General features: G+C 39.4%; 1 protein-coding gene across 1 annotated transcript in view; it reads right to left on the bottom strand.

The window, feature by feature from the left end:
* Window positions 1-19,617, bottom strand: part of SNTG1 (syntrophin gamma 1) — a 420,423-nt gene that overhangs the window by 22,491 nt on the left and 378,315 nt on the right. The window contains exons 15-19 of the mRNA XM_019973430.2: window positions 17,955-18,071; window positions 15,651-15,722; window positions 12,229-12,381; window positions 6,956-7,048; window positions 3,547-3,657 (exon numbers count right to left, since the gene is read on the bottom strand). Coding sequence (XP_019828989.1) covers window positions 3,547-3,657; window positions 6,956-7,048; window positions 12,229-12,381; window positions 15,651-15,722; window positions 17,955-18,071 — 546 coding nt within the window. The remainder of the gene's footprint in view (window positions 1-3,546; window positions 3,658-6,955; window positions 7,049-12,228; window positions 12,382-15,650; window positions 15,723-17,954; window positions 18,072-19,617) is intronic.

The following is a 19,617-nucleotide window of genomic DNA, read 5'->3' as shown; positions in this document are numbered from 1 at the left end:
AAGCAACAGAGTTCCAGAAAAACATCTATTTCTGCTTTATTGACTATGCCAAAGCCTTTGACTGTGTGGATCACAATAAACTGTGGGAAATTCTGAAAGAGATAGGAATCCCAGACCACCTGACCTGCCTCTTGAGAAACCTATACGCAGGTCAGGAAGCAACAGTTAGAACTGGCCATGGAACAACAGACTGGTTCCAAATAGGAAAAGGAGTACGTCAAGGCTGTATATTGTCACCCTGCTTATTTAACTTATATGCAGAGTACATCATGAGAAATGCTGGACTGGAAGAAGCACAAGCTGGAATCAAGATTGTTGGGAGAAATATCAATAACCTCAGATATGCAGATGACACCACTCTTATGGCAGAAAGGGAAGAGGCACTCAAAAGCCTCTTGATGAAAGTGAAAGAGGAGAGTGAAAAAGTTGGCTTAAAGCTCAACATTCAGAAAATGAAGATCATGGCATCTGGTCCCATCACTTCATGGCAAATAGATGGGGAAACAGTGGCTGACTTTCTTTTTGGGGGCTCCAAAATCACTGCAGGTGGTGACTGCAGCCATGAAGTTAAAAGACACTTACTCCTTGGAAGGAAAGTTATGACCAACCTAGACAGCATATTCAAAAGCAGAGACATTACTTTGCCAACAAAGATCCATCTATTCAAGGCTATGGTTTTTCCAGTAATCATGTATGGATGTGAGAGTTGGACTATGAAGAAAGCTGAGTGCTGGAAGAATTGATGCTTTTGAACTGTGGTGTTGGAGAAGACTCCTGAGAGTCCCTTGGACTGCAAGGAGATCCAACCAGTCCATTCTAAAGGAGATCAGTCCTGGGTGTTCTTTGGAAGGACTGATGCTAAAGCTGAAACTCCAGTACTGTGGCCACCTCCTGTGAAGAGTTGACTCATTGGAAAAGACCCTGATGCTGGGAGGGATTGAGGGCAGGAGGAAAAGGGGATGACAGAGGATGAGATGGCTGGATGGCATCACCGACTCAATGGATGTGAGTTTGGGTGAGCTCTGGGAGTTGGTGATGGACAGGGAGGCCTGGCGTGCTGCAGTTCATGGGGTTACAAAGAGTCGGACACAACTGAGAGACTGAACTGAACTGTACTGCACCTGGTGGCTCAGTGGCAAAGAATCTGCCTGCAATGCAAGACACCTGGGTTTGATCCCTGTGTTGGGAAGAACCCCTGGAGGAGGGCATGGCAACCCACTCCAGTGTTCTTGCCTGGGGAATCCTATGGACAGAGGAGTCTGGCAAGTTATAGTCTATGGGGTCTCAAAGAGTCGGGCATGACTGAACCACTAACACTATTAAATTCAAGGAAAAACATTCAATAAATAGCTTCTGAAACTATTTCTTATTAAATGAATTTATGAAGTATTATGTAAAACATGCTAACCATAAAAAGTAGCATTTTGAAGCTGCTGCTGCTGCTAAGTCGCTTCAGTCGTGTCTGACTCTGTGCCACCCCATATATGGCAGCCCATCAGGCTCCCCCATCCTTGGGATTCTCCAGGCAAGAACACTGGAGTGGGTTGCCCTTTCCTTCTTCAATGCATGAAAGTGAAAAGTGAAAGTGAAGTCACTCAGTCGTGTCCTACTCTCAGTGACCCCATGGACTGCAGCCCACTAGGCTCCTCCGTCCATGGGATTCTCCAGGCAAGAGCACTGGAGTGGGGAGCCATCACCTTCTCCTTTTTGAAGCTGGCAGACAATTAATAAATAGAGTAGTTAAGGAAGCAGTAAGTATATGAGCTACATTAACGAAGTCTAAATACAGCAGTTAGTAGTCATTTCACTGCATTTATCTTTTTTGATTCATGTTGTGGACTAAGGTTTTGTTAGCATGTTAGATATATCAGACGAGAAGGAGTTTATCAAATCAAACATTAACTAGTGGTGGACACTCCACGTTTGCCCGAAGAACACAGAACTGACAACACTGACACCACTCACCATGTTAAGATTCCTGAGTGTTAAAGTGGGAAATCCGCCAAAACTGAAAGATACATCCTTTTGGAGAGTAGAGATTCATTCTTATAATGACACCAAGAAGCAATTGGAAGAGCAGTGTGCATGATGACACAGAGCAATGATCCACCCACGGCAGCCGGGGACACAGAGTTGGGGTGCCCACAGACAGGTCTGCATTTAGGAACCGGGTGAGGACATGGGAGTCAGGAGGGAGAGGGTGATGGTACCCAGGCCTCCGTCCACACTGACCGGAGACAGATGTGAGAAACAGCTGGACAGAAGCTGGCAGAGAGGAGTCGCTCCACAACCCCATCACAGCTCCCAGGAGCAGGTGCTGAGAGGAGTCTAGGGACAAGCTCAGGGCAGGGGTGGGCACTCTGATAGGGTCAGAGCCAAGCAGACAGAGAGAGGAGTCCAGACAAAAGCAGGAGCAGCCTCGAGAAGGAAGCTGTCTTGTTAAAAGGAGAGCAAGAGCCTCTGGTCTGCACAGAGGAGGGCTGCAGAGCCCGGATGGGAGTCAGGAAGGGTCTGTCCTTTGAAGGCTTTGAATGTCAGCCAAACCTCCGCCGGACTTAATAGGTACCGGGATGTAACTGAATTATGGTGATTTTAAGTCAGAGTTGAAAATTTATATCTGAGTTTTCATTTCCATAGAATTCATTTTTCACTTTGGTATTCATTATTTATTCTCTCTTCCCCACTGAAATAATATATTTATAACTCATTCTAACCCAAAGACTGTTGGTGTGAATTTCACAGTAGGGCAAAGGAAGTCCTTCAGATTTTGAATATCTACAAATACATAATCATAAACATAAAAGCAGTGAATCTTTCTGATATATTTCAGAATACTGAAAGTATACATGGAGCAAAGCAAAAAACCATTCATTTATTCATTTTGTTTAACAGAATAACGTACAAAAACATGAATTGATTTTTAAAATATTTTTTAGGAATTGGTATTTATATCCAAAGGTTTCCCAGGTGGCGCTAGTAGCAAAGAACCCGCCTGTCAATGCAGGAGAGGTAAGAGGAGCGGATTTGATCCCTGGGTTGGGAAGCTCCCCTGGAGGAGGGAATGGAAACCTACTCCAGTATTCTTGCTTGGAGAGTCCCATGGACAGAGGAGCCTGGCCAGCTGCAGTCCATGAGATCACAAAGAGGACACGACTGAGTGACTGAGCACACACATACACTCATTCATATCCAAAGAGGGAATAAATAGTGATAGAATATCTTTTATGAATTATTATTTAGAATGTGAAACCACCAAGAAAATGTTTCGGTTCCCAGAATATTATTTTAATGTGACAGAAATTCAGTTCACAAAAATTAAAACTAAGAAATGAAACATTGTATGTAATTTATTCTCAAGTACGCATTTCAGTGAAAATTTGTCATTAAAATTTTAAAATGAATCTATTTTTTTGGTCATGAGAGCTACTCCAAAGTAAAAAAACCACATGTGTTTTTGCACTTACGGGTCTCCTAAATTTTCTCCCCTCTGTCTCTTAATGGCATGAATGCAGTTGGAGGTGGTTTGTGTGATGAATTTGGGTTTACCTTTGCTTCAATCTGTTTAGTATCTGGATTTTGAAACAAAAATTTGATTTTGCTCTTGCCGTCATCAGAGGAACCTTTCAGCTGAGAAAACTTATACCTCCAAAGTACCACCTAACAAGAAAAGAAAAAATAGGTGAGTCAGTGCAGCTCATCTCTGTATTCAAATGGAGAGATTGCTCTTTTAACTGGTAAAAGTAATCATACTAAGTTAGTCCTATATATCCCAGCATTAAAAAGTAAACTAAAATATGCTTATCAAAGGCTATAATTTAGTAATCGGTATATTCTTTAATTCCCCAAAGCAACATCCATTTCCATGAAATAATCATTTAAATATATATGTGAATAAAGTAATTTGAATATCTCATTTTACATAACCATGAAATAAAAGCCATGCCAGGGAATCAGCAAAAACACCTATCATCCATTTCTTTGTTTTTCTTCCATAGTAGCAACAAAGTGATTTTCAGCTGATTACTCCACAGAACTTCCTCTTGAAGCAAAAGCTAACCAGACCCACATCTTTGTCAAGATGAAAGGACACCCGAGTGTGTGACTACGAGGAAGCATCTTAGAAACATCATTCATCTGGCAATGGTGGTAGCGGGGACAAAGAGGCAGGGGACTCTCCCAGACCACCGAAGGCCCCCAGCTCCAGACCTGTCCCATTCATGAGACTGCGGGTGTCTTGAGAGGAGGGAAGGTATCCTTTTCTGCGTACCTTGTATCTCTCAACTGTCAAGGCACAGAGTCCATGCATAAAAAGGTAAGATAAGGTAAGATAAGGTAAAGTTGCTCAGTCGTGTCCGACTCTTTGCGACCCCATAGACTGTAGCCCACCAGGCTCCTCCATCCATGGGATTCTCCAGGCAAGAATACTGGAGTGGGTTGCCATTTAATAAACACAAGGAGAAGGCAGGCCTGGCCGATGCTGCAGGAATCCAAATGAGAATGACTGCCTGCACTGGTCAGGTGCACCCTCCAGATTTATTTAGGGGGAGTTGTTGAGGAAGAGGCTCGGGCACAGGACACAATTTAGGTTCCTTTTGATAATGGAGAGAGGAATGCAGGGGAGTCAGAACGAGATGGACAGCAAGCAGTAGGGTGGACCCGTGGTGCTCAGGGGCTCAGGATGCATCCTGAGGAAGCCAGGTGCGTATCTGAGCTGGAGTCAACAGAACAGAAACTCACCAGCATTGGGCCAGGCCCAAGACTGGATGAAACTTCCTGATCAAACGTTTTAATTTATTTTCCTATAATGTCTGTATCAGTATTTCATCAAATGTATCAGTATTTCCATCAAATAAATGGAACCTTTACAGAGGTTTAAACAGATGATGACTTTGACAGTTTACTTGGACTCTCTTAAAAGAAAAGGGGAAAAAACTAACAAACAAACAGAAAAAGTCTTTCTAAAATGTAGACCCTGTGGGTTGCTTTGCAGTAGCTTAAAGTCATGAAACTCTTCACTATGATCTTGTGTGGCCTTGCATGTCATGGCTCATAGCTTCTCTGAGTTCTGCAAATCCCCACATCATGACGAGGGGCACTGATTACACAGAGTACTTACTATAATCATATCTATGTAAATTTTAGAATAATCAAGATACACATGGAAAAAGGGGTTCTTGCTCATGTTTCCACCTGCTTGCTGAATGTGGTGTGCTGTTATTCGTAACTTACTAATCTTATATTGAGTAACTTCACATGCCATCTGCATAATAAAGACTGGCAGAAAATTTGGTTTTGCTGGTATTAATTTCTTGGATCCTTGGGAGTTTGTTTTTATGTTGTTTATTGTTTGTTGTTGCTTTTTTTTCTGGCAACGTGATGAAATTCAGCCACATTTATGACTCATATTAGCAATTATCTGCAGAAATCAGCCCTTTGCCCGTGACTTCTTTGTAGCATATGCATACACCTTTGCCAGCTTAAAGGAGAGCAAGAGCTCTGGGGAGAACATGAAATGAGTTTACTGAGATGGCTACATCTAAGTCAATATACCTGACAACGTAATAAGCCACCACTGCTTTCTTCTCCTCCAGGTTGTCTGAAGGCTGCTCCAGTGACAGAGACTAAGCACTTTATTAAATAACCGCTAAATTAACACATGAGCCCTAAGACATTTTATTTTTGAGGCAGTGCTATTCTTCAATTTGACTAATTTGATTTCTAAGCTTAGCTATGAACTTTATTACTACAAGTCAATCATTTTCCTTTTTTTCCCCCTAAGTATGATTTAAAAATCCTGCAATTCAAAGAAATCTTTATTCCTAGAAATTGACTCAAATGTAAAGGTGTTCATTAAATTAGCAATGTATAACAAGTTACCTTGGGATGAGTGGTCTTTCTGTGCTGAATTGAACTGATTTAGTTACATGCTTCCAGGCTGCCTTGAACTCCCTTTGCTGAGAGCCAGTGAGCCTCCATCCTATAATTCTAACATACTACCTGTGCTGTGTGCTTAGTCACTCAGTCGTCCGACTCCTTGCGTTCCCATAGACTGTAGTCACCAGGCTCCTCTGTCTATGTGATTTCTCCAGGCAAGAATACTGGAGTGGGTTGCCATGCCCTCCTCCAAGGGATCTTCCCAACCCAGCGATCAAACCCAGGTCTCCTGCATTGCAGGTGGATTCTTTACCACCTGAGCCACCAGGGAAGCCCACACTACCTATAAAACTAAAAAAAAAGTTTCCCCATTTTTGATATTGGAAATGTGGACACAGAAAAATAGTAAAAGAATACTTTGGTTAAAAAAATTGTTCTGAAAGAAGAAAATTTCCCTTCACTGTGAGGTCATACCTTTAGTAAAAGAGAATATACATATGTGTTGTGCTTAGTCGCTCAGTCGTGCCTGACTTTTTGCAACCCTGTGGTCTGTAGCCTGCCAGGCGCCTCTGTTCAGGAGGATTCTCCAGGCAAGGATACTGGAGTGGGTTTCCGTGCCCTTCTCCAGGGGATCTTCCCAACCCAGGGACTGAATTCAGGTCTCCCATATTGCAGGAGGATTCTTTACCATCTGAGCCTCCCAGGGAAGCCCATTTATATAAAATACATGGATATATATGTATATACGGGGCTTCCCTGATGGCTCAGACAGTAAAGAATCTGCCTGCAATGCAGGAGACTCAGGTTCAGTCCCTGTGTTGGGAAGATCCCCTGGAGAAGGGAATGGCTACCCACTCCAGTATAAACACTTTATATAGTTGTAATGTTTTGTGGCAAAACATTTGTTTTATTAAAATTCAAACTTCTATTTTTCTCTAAGCAGATTGAGGCATAATTTATCTCCTATTAATAAAGTTTGACACCTGATCACCAGGCAGCCTGCTGACAGTAGTTGGAAGCAGATTCCGTTGTTCTCAGCGCAGGACGCCTGCCTCATGCTCGAGCTGACGGGGTACCCTACCTTGGTCGCAGCGTCGAAGCAGATGAAGCCGGTGCTGAAGTCAATCGTGAGCCCCATCAGGTGACCCTCCAGCACACACGCATATGTCTTGCACTGGACAGAACAGAGAACTGTTACTTTCATGGGACTGACCCAACATCAGGGTGAAGAGCCCACATTTATCAGACTGTGTCATACTGCCTGTGACAAGTTCCTTATATGATTAATAACACAACAGCAGACTTTACTTCAGCAATAGCTGTAGAAGAAAGCCGGTCTGACTGACATCCTGATGTAAACAGAGCACGAGCTGAATGGTTGTGGATCTGCCTGGGGGATGCGGGATTGTTTCCCATCCTACCCTAGGTGACCTTGTCTTGACCTTGTGCCACTTTGATGCCCTTCACTCTTTTGGCAATAAAACTATACACATATTTTTGAGTGTAGGCAAGATGATATTAAATCGTTATATTCTGTAGCTAAATATCACTGCATTTTTATTAAACTAAAAGTGAGTTATTTTAAAATTATTGTCATTTTATCAATATTATTAGAGAGAGCTCTCAGGCAAACAGACATATTTACTAATCAGGTCAAGAACACCATGACCTTAAGAGTCTCTGTATATCGATTGGTACAAGTTACGTCCAAAAGACATTTACCTTTGCCTATTATTTGTGTAAACTTATTGATTCTTCTAAATCAATAATTAACGATTGTTCACACTGAGATCAGACTAAATTATAATTTTAATTATATAAATATTTTGGGAAGACTACTAAAATATAGATGCTGAGATACAAAGAATAACAGATAAGAAATCAAATTTGGGGATTATATGAAATGATGCATGTTTATGTTATAGGCCGGTTTTACTTGCACTTAATTGCAAACTGGAGTGGGATATTCAAATCATGAAAAATACTTGTAATTAACAAGCAAAGGGGAAAGAGAGAGGGAGGAAGAAAGAGAGAGACCTCTACCAACCCTTATATCCTATTTGTGTTTGTAATACTGGGTATGAAAGTATCCATACATTAAGTGAGCCTCATTCTGACCATTGTTTTGTTGAGTTGCTAAGTTGTGTCCAACTCTTTCATGACCCCATAGACTGCAGCATGCCAGACTCCTCTGTCCAACTATAACAATGGCCAAATGTATCAAGTTGCCTCCACCAGACAGGTACATTCATGTGCTTAAGCCCAGTTTACACAGGAGTGTTATGACCATGTCAAATTATTCATTTGAAGTTCAGTTTTTCAAAAAAGGAGATTAAAAAGCAAACTTAATGGGCCTTGTGAGTTGATCTGGGGGCTTCCTGGGTGGCTCAGTGGTAAAGACCACTTGCAATGCTGCTTCTTGCAGAAGACCCGGGCTGGAGGTTGAATTTCTGGATGGGGAAGATCCCCTGGAGGAGGAAATGGCAACCCACTCCAATATTCTTCCCTGAAGAATCCCATGGACAGAGGAGCCTGGTGGGCTACAGTCCATGGGGTTAGAAAGAGTCAGAAATGACTCAGCACGCAGCAAGTTGATTTTGGAGTGTAATTTCATGTAGTACACGAGCACCTTCCCTCCTTGCATCCAATCATTGTCACTTTATTAAAACTACTATCAAATTTAAGGCACATCCAAGGTTGCCTGATTTCCTCTAAATTATACATGATTGTTTTCTGTTTTGAAATGACATTATTTAAAAAATACATGCCAAGTGAAAACACCTTCAGTATAGAGCATTAACAGTTATCTAATAAAGAACATAATAGTGAATTAAATTACATTATTTCAATAATAATTATATTAAAACAGATGATATAAGTTGAAACCCCTCAAAGTTTTATTCTATGATTTATAGTCTTAGTAAACATATATAATGAGTATACTTGTATGTTTGAATATGGAAATATTTGATTTATTGTTTAATTTCTATGTTTATTTCATAATAAAATTGAATTACAGCTAGAAAAGAGCAAAAAATTATCCTTCTTAAAAAAGTTAAATTTGCACTTAATTATATATAAATATATATAAACATATATTTATATATTATAAATATATAATCATATAAATTATATATTATATGAAAGTGAGAAAAGTGAAAGTGTGAGTTGCTCAGTCGTTTCGGACTCTTTGCGACCCCATGGACTGTAGGGTCCTCTTTCCGTGGAATTTTCCAGGCAAGAATACAACAGTGGGTTGCCATCCCCTTCTCCAGGGACTATATAATTGTTATATATTATGTATGATCATTATATGTAATATAATTATGATATAATATATAATGATTATATATTAATTTGCACAATTTTATATATTATTACATAACATTTGAAGATACATCAAAAATAAAATTATTTTTCATATGCCCTTTTGGATGACAGCTAAATGTCTATAGTGGATAAAAAACACAATGAAAGTCTGAAATAAATAACTTCAAGAGAAATCAATTTTTGAATGTTATACACTTTACTGAAAGCCTTATTTTAAAAAGGCTGTATTAATTCAGATTGAATTAGTGTAAAGTAAACAATAATTATCCATCCCTTACCAGTATTATTCACTTACTCTGGGGAAATGTTTCAAAAATTGGACAAACAAAGGTACTAAAAATAATAGTAAATTAATTAGGCTTAATTGTGGTAATTTGAATACTAGGGAAATGTAAGTTGTAAGTCATATTTTGATTAAAATAAAAATGTTAATTTTTTGTGTTCATTACATTTTATACTGACATCCTGGGAAGTATGATTAAATTTTAAGATGTTAATTTAAATGACAATTAGGATGTTTAGAAATATCTCCAACAGTTAATTATCTATTAAATAAATATATAGATATTTGCATTAAGTACTAAGTAGTGATCAGAAAATATTTAAATAGATAAAGGAATAGATTAGAAGGTAGAAAATGTTAAAATGCAGTCCTCTTAATGAAAACTGATTTCAAAATAAAAATAATTTATTAATTCTTAATAATTCATCAACTCACTGGACATGAGTTTGAATAAACTACAGGAGATGTGAAGGCCAGGGTAGCCTGGTGTGCTGCAGTCCGTGGGATCACAGTCAGACATGACTGAGCGACTGAACAACAATAACAAAATAGCTGTTTCACAATGGGGCATGTGTCTCCTCTTTATTTCATTTAATTATCAACTTTAGTTGAAGTGGAAATACTAGGAAATATGAGTAAACTAAACTTATGAGTAAACACATAAACTTCTTCATGTAAATATTTTTACACGCTTGAATTTTGAAAATAACAGATCCACAGTAATCAGTCATTGGTTATTTCTGGTGGAGCACACAAGGGGAAGTTATAAAATGTGCAAAACAACGAAAAGCTAAAAAGATATTAAATGTTTTACTTTCATGTATATATGCATCTTAAATTCCTATTGTGAATATGTAAGGTGCCAGTCAAAAAAAGGCATTGCTCAGGACATCAGCTTATAGAATATGAGGTCCAGAGTTAAAAAAAATAGTAAAATAGAATGAAACAACAATTTTATCTCTATCTCATTTCTAAACATTAGGAGACTTGAAAATCTTAAATTGAAACCAGCAAGTAGAAATTGCTGTGTATTTGTTTCCAAGTGAAGTGCAATATTCCAGGGAAATGATAATAAAGAAAACCTAAAACTATCAAAATGAGTAACAAAAATGTCAACTCCTATACAGCTTAATACAATGCTTTAGTGTCTTTAATGTCATTTAATGCTTTAATGTCTTAGGGGTTGATACTTAAAATATTAATAAAATAATATTTAAGATATTTCTCATCTTTCCACTTTTGATATGAAAAATCTATTTACTAAATTGAGGTTCTATACAACTAGATTATTGAAACAACACGTCTTAGTTACTTTAACATTTTAAAATACATGCATATCAGCAAAATATTAGAAAATGTTAATTGAGCAATGAAAAAATGATAAATGAGTCTTCTCCTTGTCTCTTCCCCTGATTTGTCATGTCACATTGTTGTGATTTGATGGATTGAATATAAAAATTTGTAGTCAGAAAAAAAATTAATACATGTCACAAATCAGCTCAATGTAATTGGAAAAGTATGCATCCAGGTCCATTGTCACAGGCAACCATCCCCGGATAATAATGATGTGTTGTTGCCATCAGACATTTCACATATAAGAAATAAAGTTTAATAAACACCTGCTGATTACCTGTGAGTACAAAATGCACTGACTTCAGTCAGTGGAGAAATAAAATACTCCCAGAAACCTATAACTCAGTATGAGGAAAACATGTACAGATCACTCCAACTCATGCAGAGTGTGGACAGACCTAAGGAAAAAAGACAAAAGAGATGCTGCATTCTGAGGGGGAGGGGGGCAAGCTTGAATAGGACCGATTAGGAGGAACAGTGGTGGGCACATGGCAGGGCAGACTGGGAGTCAGGAAAATCGTCCTCCATGGCGTGACCTCTGAGGAAGCTTCAAATTCACCTGTGTGGTCTTGTAGGGTAGTGATGAAAACAAGGCTTCCCAGCAAGAAAAGAGACTTGTGAGTGAATAGTCATTCCGGCTGGAAATTAAGTGGTTGTGATTGGAGACCAGGAAATGGTTTTGTAAGCAATTAATTAAAGTAAGAACATTTCTGTTTTAGATGTCAGGTATGGATGTCAGAGTTTGGCTATAAAGAAGGCTGAGCGCCAAAGAATTGATGCTTTTGAACTGTGGTGTTGGAGAAGACGCTTCAGAGTCCCTTGGACTGCAAGGAGATTCAGTCCATCCTAAAGGAGATCAGTCCTGAGTGTTCATTGGAAGGACTGACGCTGAACCTGAAGCTCCAATACTTTGGGCACCTAATGTGAAAAGCCAACTCATTAGAAAAGATCCTGATGCTGGAAAAGATTGAAGGCAGGAGAAGTGGACGACAGAGGATGAGATGGACGGATGGCATCACCAACTCAGCGGACGTGAGTTTGAGCAAGCTCCAGGAGATGGTGATGGACAGGGAAGCCTGGCGTGCTGCAATCCATGGGGTTGCAAAGAGTTGGACACAACTGACTGACTGAACAACAACAGCAAGATTCTAATTAAATTTAGAAATGTGTTTTTGATGAGCAGTAGGAAATAGGCTAGAAAGATCAAATTATAGAAAAATTAAAATGCTTTCAGAGTCGTGTTGCACTTCATTTAAACAATGGCCAATGACTGAACATTTGAGCCTCACAGAACTGGATTTTCATGTCCGCCTGAATTTATAACAGAACTCTAGGGAGGGGTCATGCATCCTGGGGGTCACAGGGCCTCAGCTTTCACAGACCCTCACCTGTATCCGCTCCACCTCGAGGAAGGTTGCCGTTTGGAAGGCTCGTTCCCACTGCGCGAGGTCAGAGTCGAGCTCCACTGAGAAGTACAGATCCTCCCCAGACTCGGACTGCACGGTGAAGCAGTGCCTCCGCCGGTCCAGCAGGTCACTGTCCTGATGGAAACTTGGAGTTATGCAGACTGGCACACACCTGAGCTACTGACCCAGCCACCCTCGGCTCAGTGTTGACCACTGTGTGGTGGAGACGCTGCAGTAACAAGGATTCCACCCTCTGACGTCACTAATTCTTCATTACAATGGTCACAGAGGACAATTTCCAGTCCTCAAAGTCCATAACTGACACACTTCCTTTCTGAACTGACACTGAAGAATTTCTGGCTTCAACTCTTCCTAGCAAGAGTAGTTATCAAAGCACTGACTGCATGAGATTCCATTTCTCACTGGACAGGTGGATAACACACAATGTTCCTTTTTCCTTCCAGAGCTGTGAAGATGATGAGATTAAGCAATACTTAATGTAATTTGTAAGTTTTAAGGAGATTATAAGCATGGTATCTTTTACTGAGTTGATTTCTATAATCCTTAAACTATCATGGGAATATTCTACCAGCTGAGACATGAAAAAACTGAGTCTAACATGTTTCAGAAATTTTACTGCTTTTTAAAAACTACGCATTTCCCTTATGTAACTGTAATTCATTAAGTCAAAAGGACTTTGACATGGCAATTTCTTGGTCTTAGGAGAAGTTTTCAACTAACATGCTCACACATCTATATGTGCAGCAACTTCAGGGATGTTAAAAGGTGAAAAGAATGCAGCTAAGAACTGATGAAAAATTGTAGAAGAGAAAGTTGAGGAAATGACTCAGAATGTTATAAATCTGCTTTTGTACATCACAAAATGAAAAAAAAATTTTGTGTGTCCTTTTCAACCAATATGACCAATGTGGGAAAATAGCATGCATTTTAAATGATACTAACTCAATAATTACAAAACTTCAATTCTTTTGTGCTATGCAGAAATTTGTCAAGAGTAGGTGAAAGTAATATACACAAATGCAAGTATTTCCATTTTTATAGCTACAGGAGATGCCAAGATATTGAAATTACTTTTCTAATAAAATGTCACTGAATAGCTACTAGGATAATTATTTTCAAAATTATCTAGCCTTTAAATTATTATTCATATATTCACTATCCGAAGGGGTGTGGGGAAGGGGGATATCATGACCCCGGCTGACCCGCTGCCTTCCAAACTGCCCTCTGTCACAGCCTGGATAAGGATCCCCCTGTTTAAATCTAGCCACTCGGCCTGGCTTACACTCCTTCATTAGCTTAACATCTCTTAGATTCAGCTGTTGACAGGAAACCTGGAGGAAATTCCTATTTAAAAAAAGGAGAGTTCCAGTAAAGACAAGTAGCCCTCATAGACAATGCTGCATACTTTCAAAGGGAGAAATGCTTTATACTTAAACTTTTTAAAAAGTATACAGCATATAAACAAAATACGATTATCAAAAGAAGATTTTTTATCTTTGATTTACATTCTTGATTTCTTATTTAGTATACTTGAATCAGTTTTCATTATTACTTCGACTGATATCAGCATTTCCCCCCTAAGACATTGTTATGAAGCAAACAGAAGCTTTGCTACAATAAATTAGCATAACTAGCACTATAAAAGCAAACAAACAAGAGACACATGAAAACAATAATGCTAATTTCTTATAATATTATTCAGGGTTGACTTTCAATACTGCCTATTCAGATTAATGGTTTTAATTAATAGCTATAAGATTCATCTTCAGATTTCTATTCTAATATTCTACTTCAGAGGATAATTACACCATACTAAAAAGAATCATCAAATCCATGCTTTGCAATCCAAAGAATATATGATTTTTAGGACAAAAATCCATCCAGCAGGGAGAGGTGTACCACTTCTTCCTATAAATGTGGGCATTGTAGGGTCATAAACAGCCAGAATCATGGCTAGTTATTTGGCCCTGCCTTTAGGAAATAATCCAAAGTCCCCCCTTTAAATAGTTCCAAAGAATAAAATTCCTACTCTCAGCTTTTAATACTTGCTATGTGAAGATTGTTCTTCAGTCTCCTAATATTCTTTTTTAGAAAATAGAATCTTTTGCAGAAGTAGTAAAAATAAAAATAGTTTATAAGATATAGACAGATGAAAATAACCCTGTTAAGGTCCCAGCTGAAAAACCCTGCCCCCCTCAACAACAGGGCTTCCTGGCTGGCTCAGTGGTAAAGAATCCACCTGCCAATGAAGGAAATGGGGGTTCAGTCCCTGGATCTGGAAGATCCCCTGGAGAAGGAAATGGCAACCCACTCCAGTATTCTTGCCTGGAGAATCCCATGGACAGAGGAGCCTGGTGGGCTACAGTCCATGGGGTCGCAAAAAGTCCAACACAACAGCACACACACACACTCTTTAAAGTATGCAAAGGAGAAGTAACACAAAGCAGACAGTGCTCAGAGTGTGTGGCTGAGTTTCTTTAAGAAATACTGTGGCTGCTGCTAAGTCGCTTCAGTCGTGTCCGACTCTGTGCAACCCCATGGACTGCAGGCCACCAGGCTTCTCCATCCATGGGATTCTCCAGGCAAGAACACTGGAGTGGGTTGCCATTTCCTTCTCCAATGCATGAAAGTGGAAAGTGAAAGTGAAGTCGCTCAGTCGCATCCGACTCTTAGCGACCCCATGGACTGCAGCCCACCAGGCTCCTCCATCCATGGGATTTTCCGGGCAACAGTACTGGAGTGGGGTGCCATTGCCTTAAAGTTGACATCATTCTAAAGAAACAACTAGCAAAATGGATACAAAAGCTATCTGGAATTTTACCGAATTCTCAGTGACTTCCTATTGCAACAATCCTGTGTATAGCACAGAAGTTTAATTGATTTATGACAGCTAAATATGCATCTCTACACTCAGAGAAATAATGTAACTGTGAGACTTAAATATATTACAACACACACATATATACATACACACACACATCTTTCTTTGCATATACCTTTTTACTTTCTACATTCTCTAATTCCAAGTCTTATTCAGATCTTTCTCTTCTGCATTTTACACAGCAAATACAACTCTGGTAATAACTGAAGCTTAAATTCAGACTGTCTCCAGGTGACCTTCTACTTCATCCTCCAAGGACCTGATAAACTTCTCCTTGTGTCCCTCTCCCACGGAGGGACCTGGGATCTGCTCAAGCCTTATCTAAGTCGACGTGCATTTCTCTCCACTCCATCTTTTCTCTTATGTGTTTTTCTTTTCCACGTCTTCACCTTGTATTTTCCTTCATATCCAGGTATTGTTCATTTTCATAAACTACCTGTGAACCCAGGACCCCAACTGGCCAAACAAAGCCTTTACAAACATCACTGCTTTTTGGTCCTACCTTCAGGATCTTACACATGATCTCGTAAACTGAAAAAGTTTTCTCTGCTCGGGTCCAGTCCCACGTAGTCACCTTGAAAAGATGAGAAATGAACTCATCATGTGTTTTAGAAAGATGGCCCCTACTTTCCTCTATTAATACACAGTGGTGCACCCATGAAGTTCTCACACACACGCAAGGCAGCCTGAGTAGTGAGGTTTTCCTCAGGCAGTGTTTCTGCCTCGGCCCGCCCAGTTTCACACTGTTTCTCTTCCTCTTTCAGCAGACATTTCATATTATAAGCATATTATAAAACATTTCATATTATAATGGGACAACTTCCCATTGCTCAGTGTCTTGACGTATCTTAAGTAGTGTCTGCATTGCTGCTGCTAAGTCACTTCAGTTGTGTCCGACTCTGCGTGACCCCATAGATGGCAGCCCACCAGGCTACCCCGTCTCTGGGATTCTCCAGGCAAGAACACTGGAGTGGGTTGCCATTTCCTTCTCCAATGCATGAAAGTGAAAAGTGTAAGCAAAGTCGCTCAGTCGTGTCCGACCCTCAGCGACCCCATGGACTGCAGCCTTCCAGGCTCCTCCGTCCATGGGATTCTCCAGGCAAGAGTACTGGGGTGGGGTGCGTTATCTCTACAAAAATTATAAGTGTTGTTTTGAGGGGAGTTAATTATTTTAATATGGGAAATGTAGCCAATATTTTGTAGTAACTGTAAATGAAAAATACTGTGTCCATATATCACTACGTAATAGTCTGTTCTCTGTTTACCACTTTGAAAGAAAGTTATGACCAACCTAGATAGCATATTCAAAAGCAGAGACATTACTTTGCCAACAAAGGTTCGTCTAGTCAAGGCTATGGTTTTTCCTGTGGTCATGTATGGTTGTGAGAGTTGGACTGTGAAGAAGGCTGAGCGCCGAGGAATTGATGCTTTTGAACTGTGGTGTTGGAGAAGACTCTTGAGACTCCCTTGGACTGCAAAGAGATTCAACCAGTCCATTCTGAAGGAGATCAGCCCTGGGATTTCTCTGGAAGGAATGATGCTAAAGCTGAAACTCCAGTCCTTTGGCCACCTCATGCAAAGAGTTGACTCATTGGAAAAGACTCTGATGCTGGGAGGGATTGGGGGCAGGAGGAGAAGGGGACGACAGAGGATGAGATGGCTGGATGGCATCACTGACTCGATGGACATGAGTCTGGGTGAACTCTGGGAGTTGGTGATGGACAGGGAGGCCTGGTGTGCTGCGATTCATGGGGTTGCAAAGAGTCAGACACGACTGAGCAACTGATCTGACCTGATCTGATCTGATCTGACACACAAAGAATACTGGACATTGTGTCAACGCTGGCTTTTCATTTAAGAAAGACATATTTACATCAAGAAGTTTTTCTAAGTTCTTAACATTGTGAAGCTCTAAATAGCATGTTGAAGCTGTTTCACTTGTTTGTGCTTTTTTTTTTTAAATTTTATTTTATTTAACTTTACAATATTGTATTGGTTTTGCCATATATCAAAATGAATCTGCCACAGGTATACATGTGTTCCCCATCCTGAACCCTCCTCCCTCCTCCCTCCCCATACCATCCCTCTGGGTCGTCCCAGTGCACCAGCCTCAAGCATCCAGTATCGTGCATCGAACCTGGACTGGCAACTCATTTCAAATATGCTTTAAACATGTATTTGTCTCTCCAGTCCTAAGAAATTGTTCAGAGTAGGGCCAGTGTAAAAGGTGTAAGCATTTATGATTTTCTGTCTTCTGGGTGATTTGAACTTTATGTGCACATAGATACTAAACATTACAACAAGTAACCTGATAATTCCAAGATCCTATGTAGTTATTAGACCTCTAAGCAAGTAGTTCAGCATTTAATATTTATAGTTGATAAATATTTATTGAGACTCTACTGTTGTGTAAGGTACATGTTTCCAAAAGCAAGACCTTAGGTGCAACAGGGCCTCATCCAAATTTAATTTGAAGGCTGATGATTAAATATGGGATATTACAAGTTATCGAAAACACTACTGGTTTATTTGACTTAGACCTGTCAAATAATAAACATATTGAGCCTGGAAAAAATGCCAAAATAGAAATGCATCCTAGGTCTCTCAAGGGCTATAAAGTCAGTGTTTAATGCCAGAAAATATATCTTTAGCAAGAAATCCTCAGAAACATTTGGACTATTTTGCATTTTTTCCTGTACTTTATTTTCAAAATATATCACTAATATGCCCTTTGTCATTGTAAAGTTGATGTCACTATGCTGTGATAACATGGGAAAAATAAGGGATGTTGAACAGAAACACTTACTGGAGGTGCCAGAAACTTGTAGAGGCAGGAGCCCCTCAGGGCCAGAAAGGCGGGTGAGTACACACGGTCCTGAAGCGGGTCTTGCTCCCGCATTTCACACCAGCCCATGTAGACAATCTGCAAGGAAGTGGAATACAATGATCTGTCAACGGAGTCTCATTTCTGGGGGCTTATGTGCATAAAGCACCACAAGACGCTTTCATTCTCTTACGAATGTATCAGATTAACTGCTGCAAAACGTACATTAATCACATTTACTGTCAATAAATGAGTGTGAACCAGTCATCAGATTTTATAATATGTCTCCATCAATGTTTATAAACAATAACCTCCAAGGAACCAATGATTAGGTTGATAACTGATTTCTCAAGAAAAAGAATGAAAGCCAGAATATCGTGGAACAATAAACATCAGGGTATAAAATGAGGACAACAATAGGCCTAGAATTCCATACATGGCAAAATTATCTTTTATTCATGATTGAATAAGGCTAACCCAAATTTGGGATGACTTTATGTATCTATTACATTGATGGGTTAAGTCTGAAAATTACAGCACCTGTGCACTGCTTTCTTTCGACTGATAAATATATTCAGAGAAGAGAGCTATCTTAACCTATGGTGTATCATGAGTCTAACTTTATCTAACTCTATGGAGACAAAAAAATACCTTTCTATTTACAAGTAAGTAGTCCTTAATCTGAGAAATAGTGCAGGGAGATGAATGTAGTTAATTTTTGCTTTTCCATAGCACAGAATCACATATAAAATCATTCGGAAGTAGACTGTACATATCTATTGTGCTGTTTGCTGCCTTAGCAGCCATTAGGTTGAGATTCTTCTGCTTTAGAAAGTGTGTATGTTTTATTTTATAGTGACAATATATTACATTTAGCTTTGTGTATTTGCAGGCTCTGCACTGGAAGATTCAACCAACTGCGGACTGTAAGCATAGGGCAACACTTCACAGTTGTGTGAATTCACAAATGCGGAACCCACAGACGTGGAGAACGGACTGTGGGACTTGAGAATCTGCAGACTTTGGTTCTGGAGACAGTCCTCTGCAGGAACCAAGGGATGGCAATAAGATCTGGGTAATAAAAATAGCTGTTTGACAGGAAGGGGCAAAAATGTTAAACAGACTTGCACTGGACCCTGTTTGCAATATAAAGACAATTTTGTGGGTATTAGAGACTATTAAACACTAGACCCAGTAGACATAGTCTACTCTACTTTGCTATCATATTGTAGAGAAAGAGTTGGTTTTTATTCCTTCAAAGCAGGTTTAATCCTCAAACAAATGCAATGCTGAGCAGACTATTTAAAACATATGCTAAGATCTTTTATGACAAATACGTGAAACATACTATATGAAATAGAAAAGTACAGAAATGGTATTTTAAAACTTTGGGGAAATTTTACCTGCTTTAAAATGTGATTTACAGCCTTTCTTTGTTTTCATTTCTTTGTTAATTTAATCATTACTATATAAATTTGCACACTGAGCCTTAATTTTGTTCCCCTTTGCTATTTTTAACTTTTATTTGAAGGGGTTCATTCTCCAGTCTTTAAATGAAATTAAGAAAACAATCTCATTCATAATAGCTACAGAGAATATAAAATACTTAGGCATTAACCAAAGAGGTGGAAGATTTGTACACTGA

Source organism: Bos indicus, chromosome 14 (genome assembly GCF_029378745.1).
Source record: "Bos indicus isolate NIAB-ARS_2022 breed Sahiwal x Tharparkar chromosome 14, NIAB-ARS_B.indTharparkar_mat_pri_1.0, whole genome shotgun sequence".
NCBI classification, from domain to species: domain Eukaryota; kingdom Metazoa; phylum Chordata; class Mammalia; order Artiodactyla; family Bovidae; genus Bos; species Bos indicus.
This window is presented reverse-complemented; position numbering and strand designations above follow the sequence as displayed.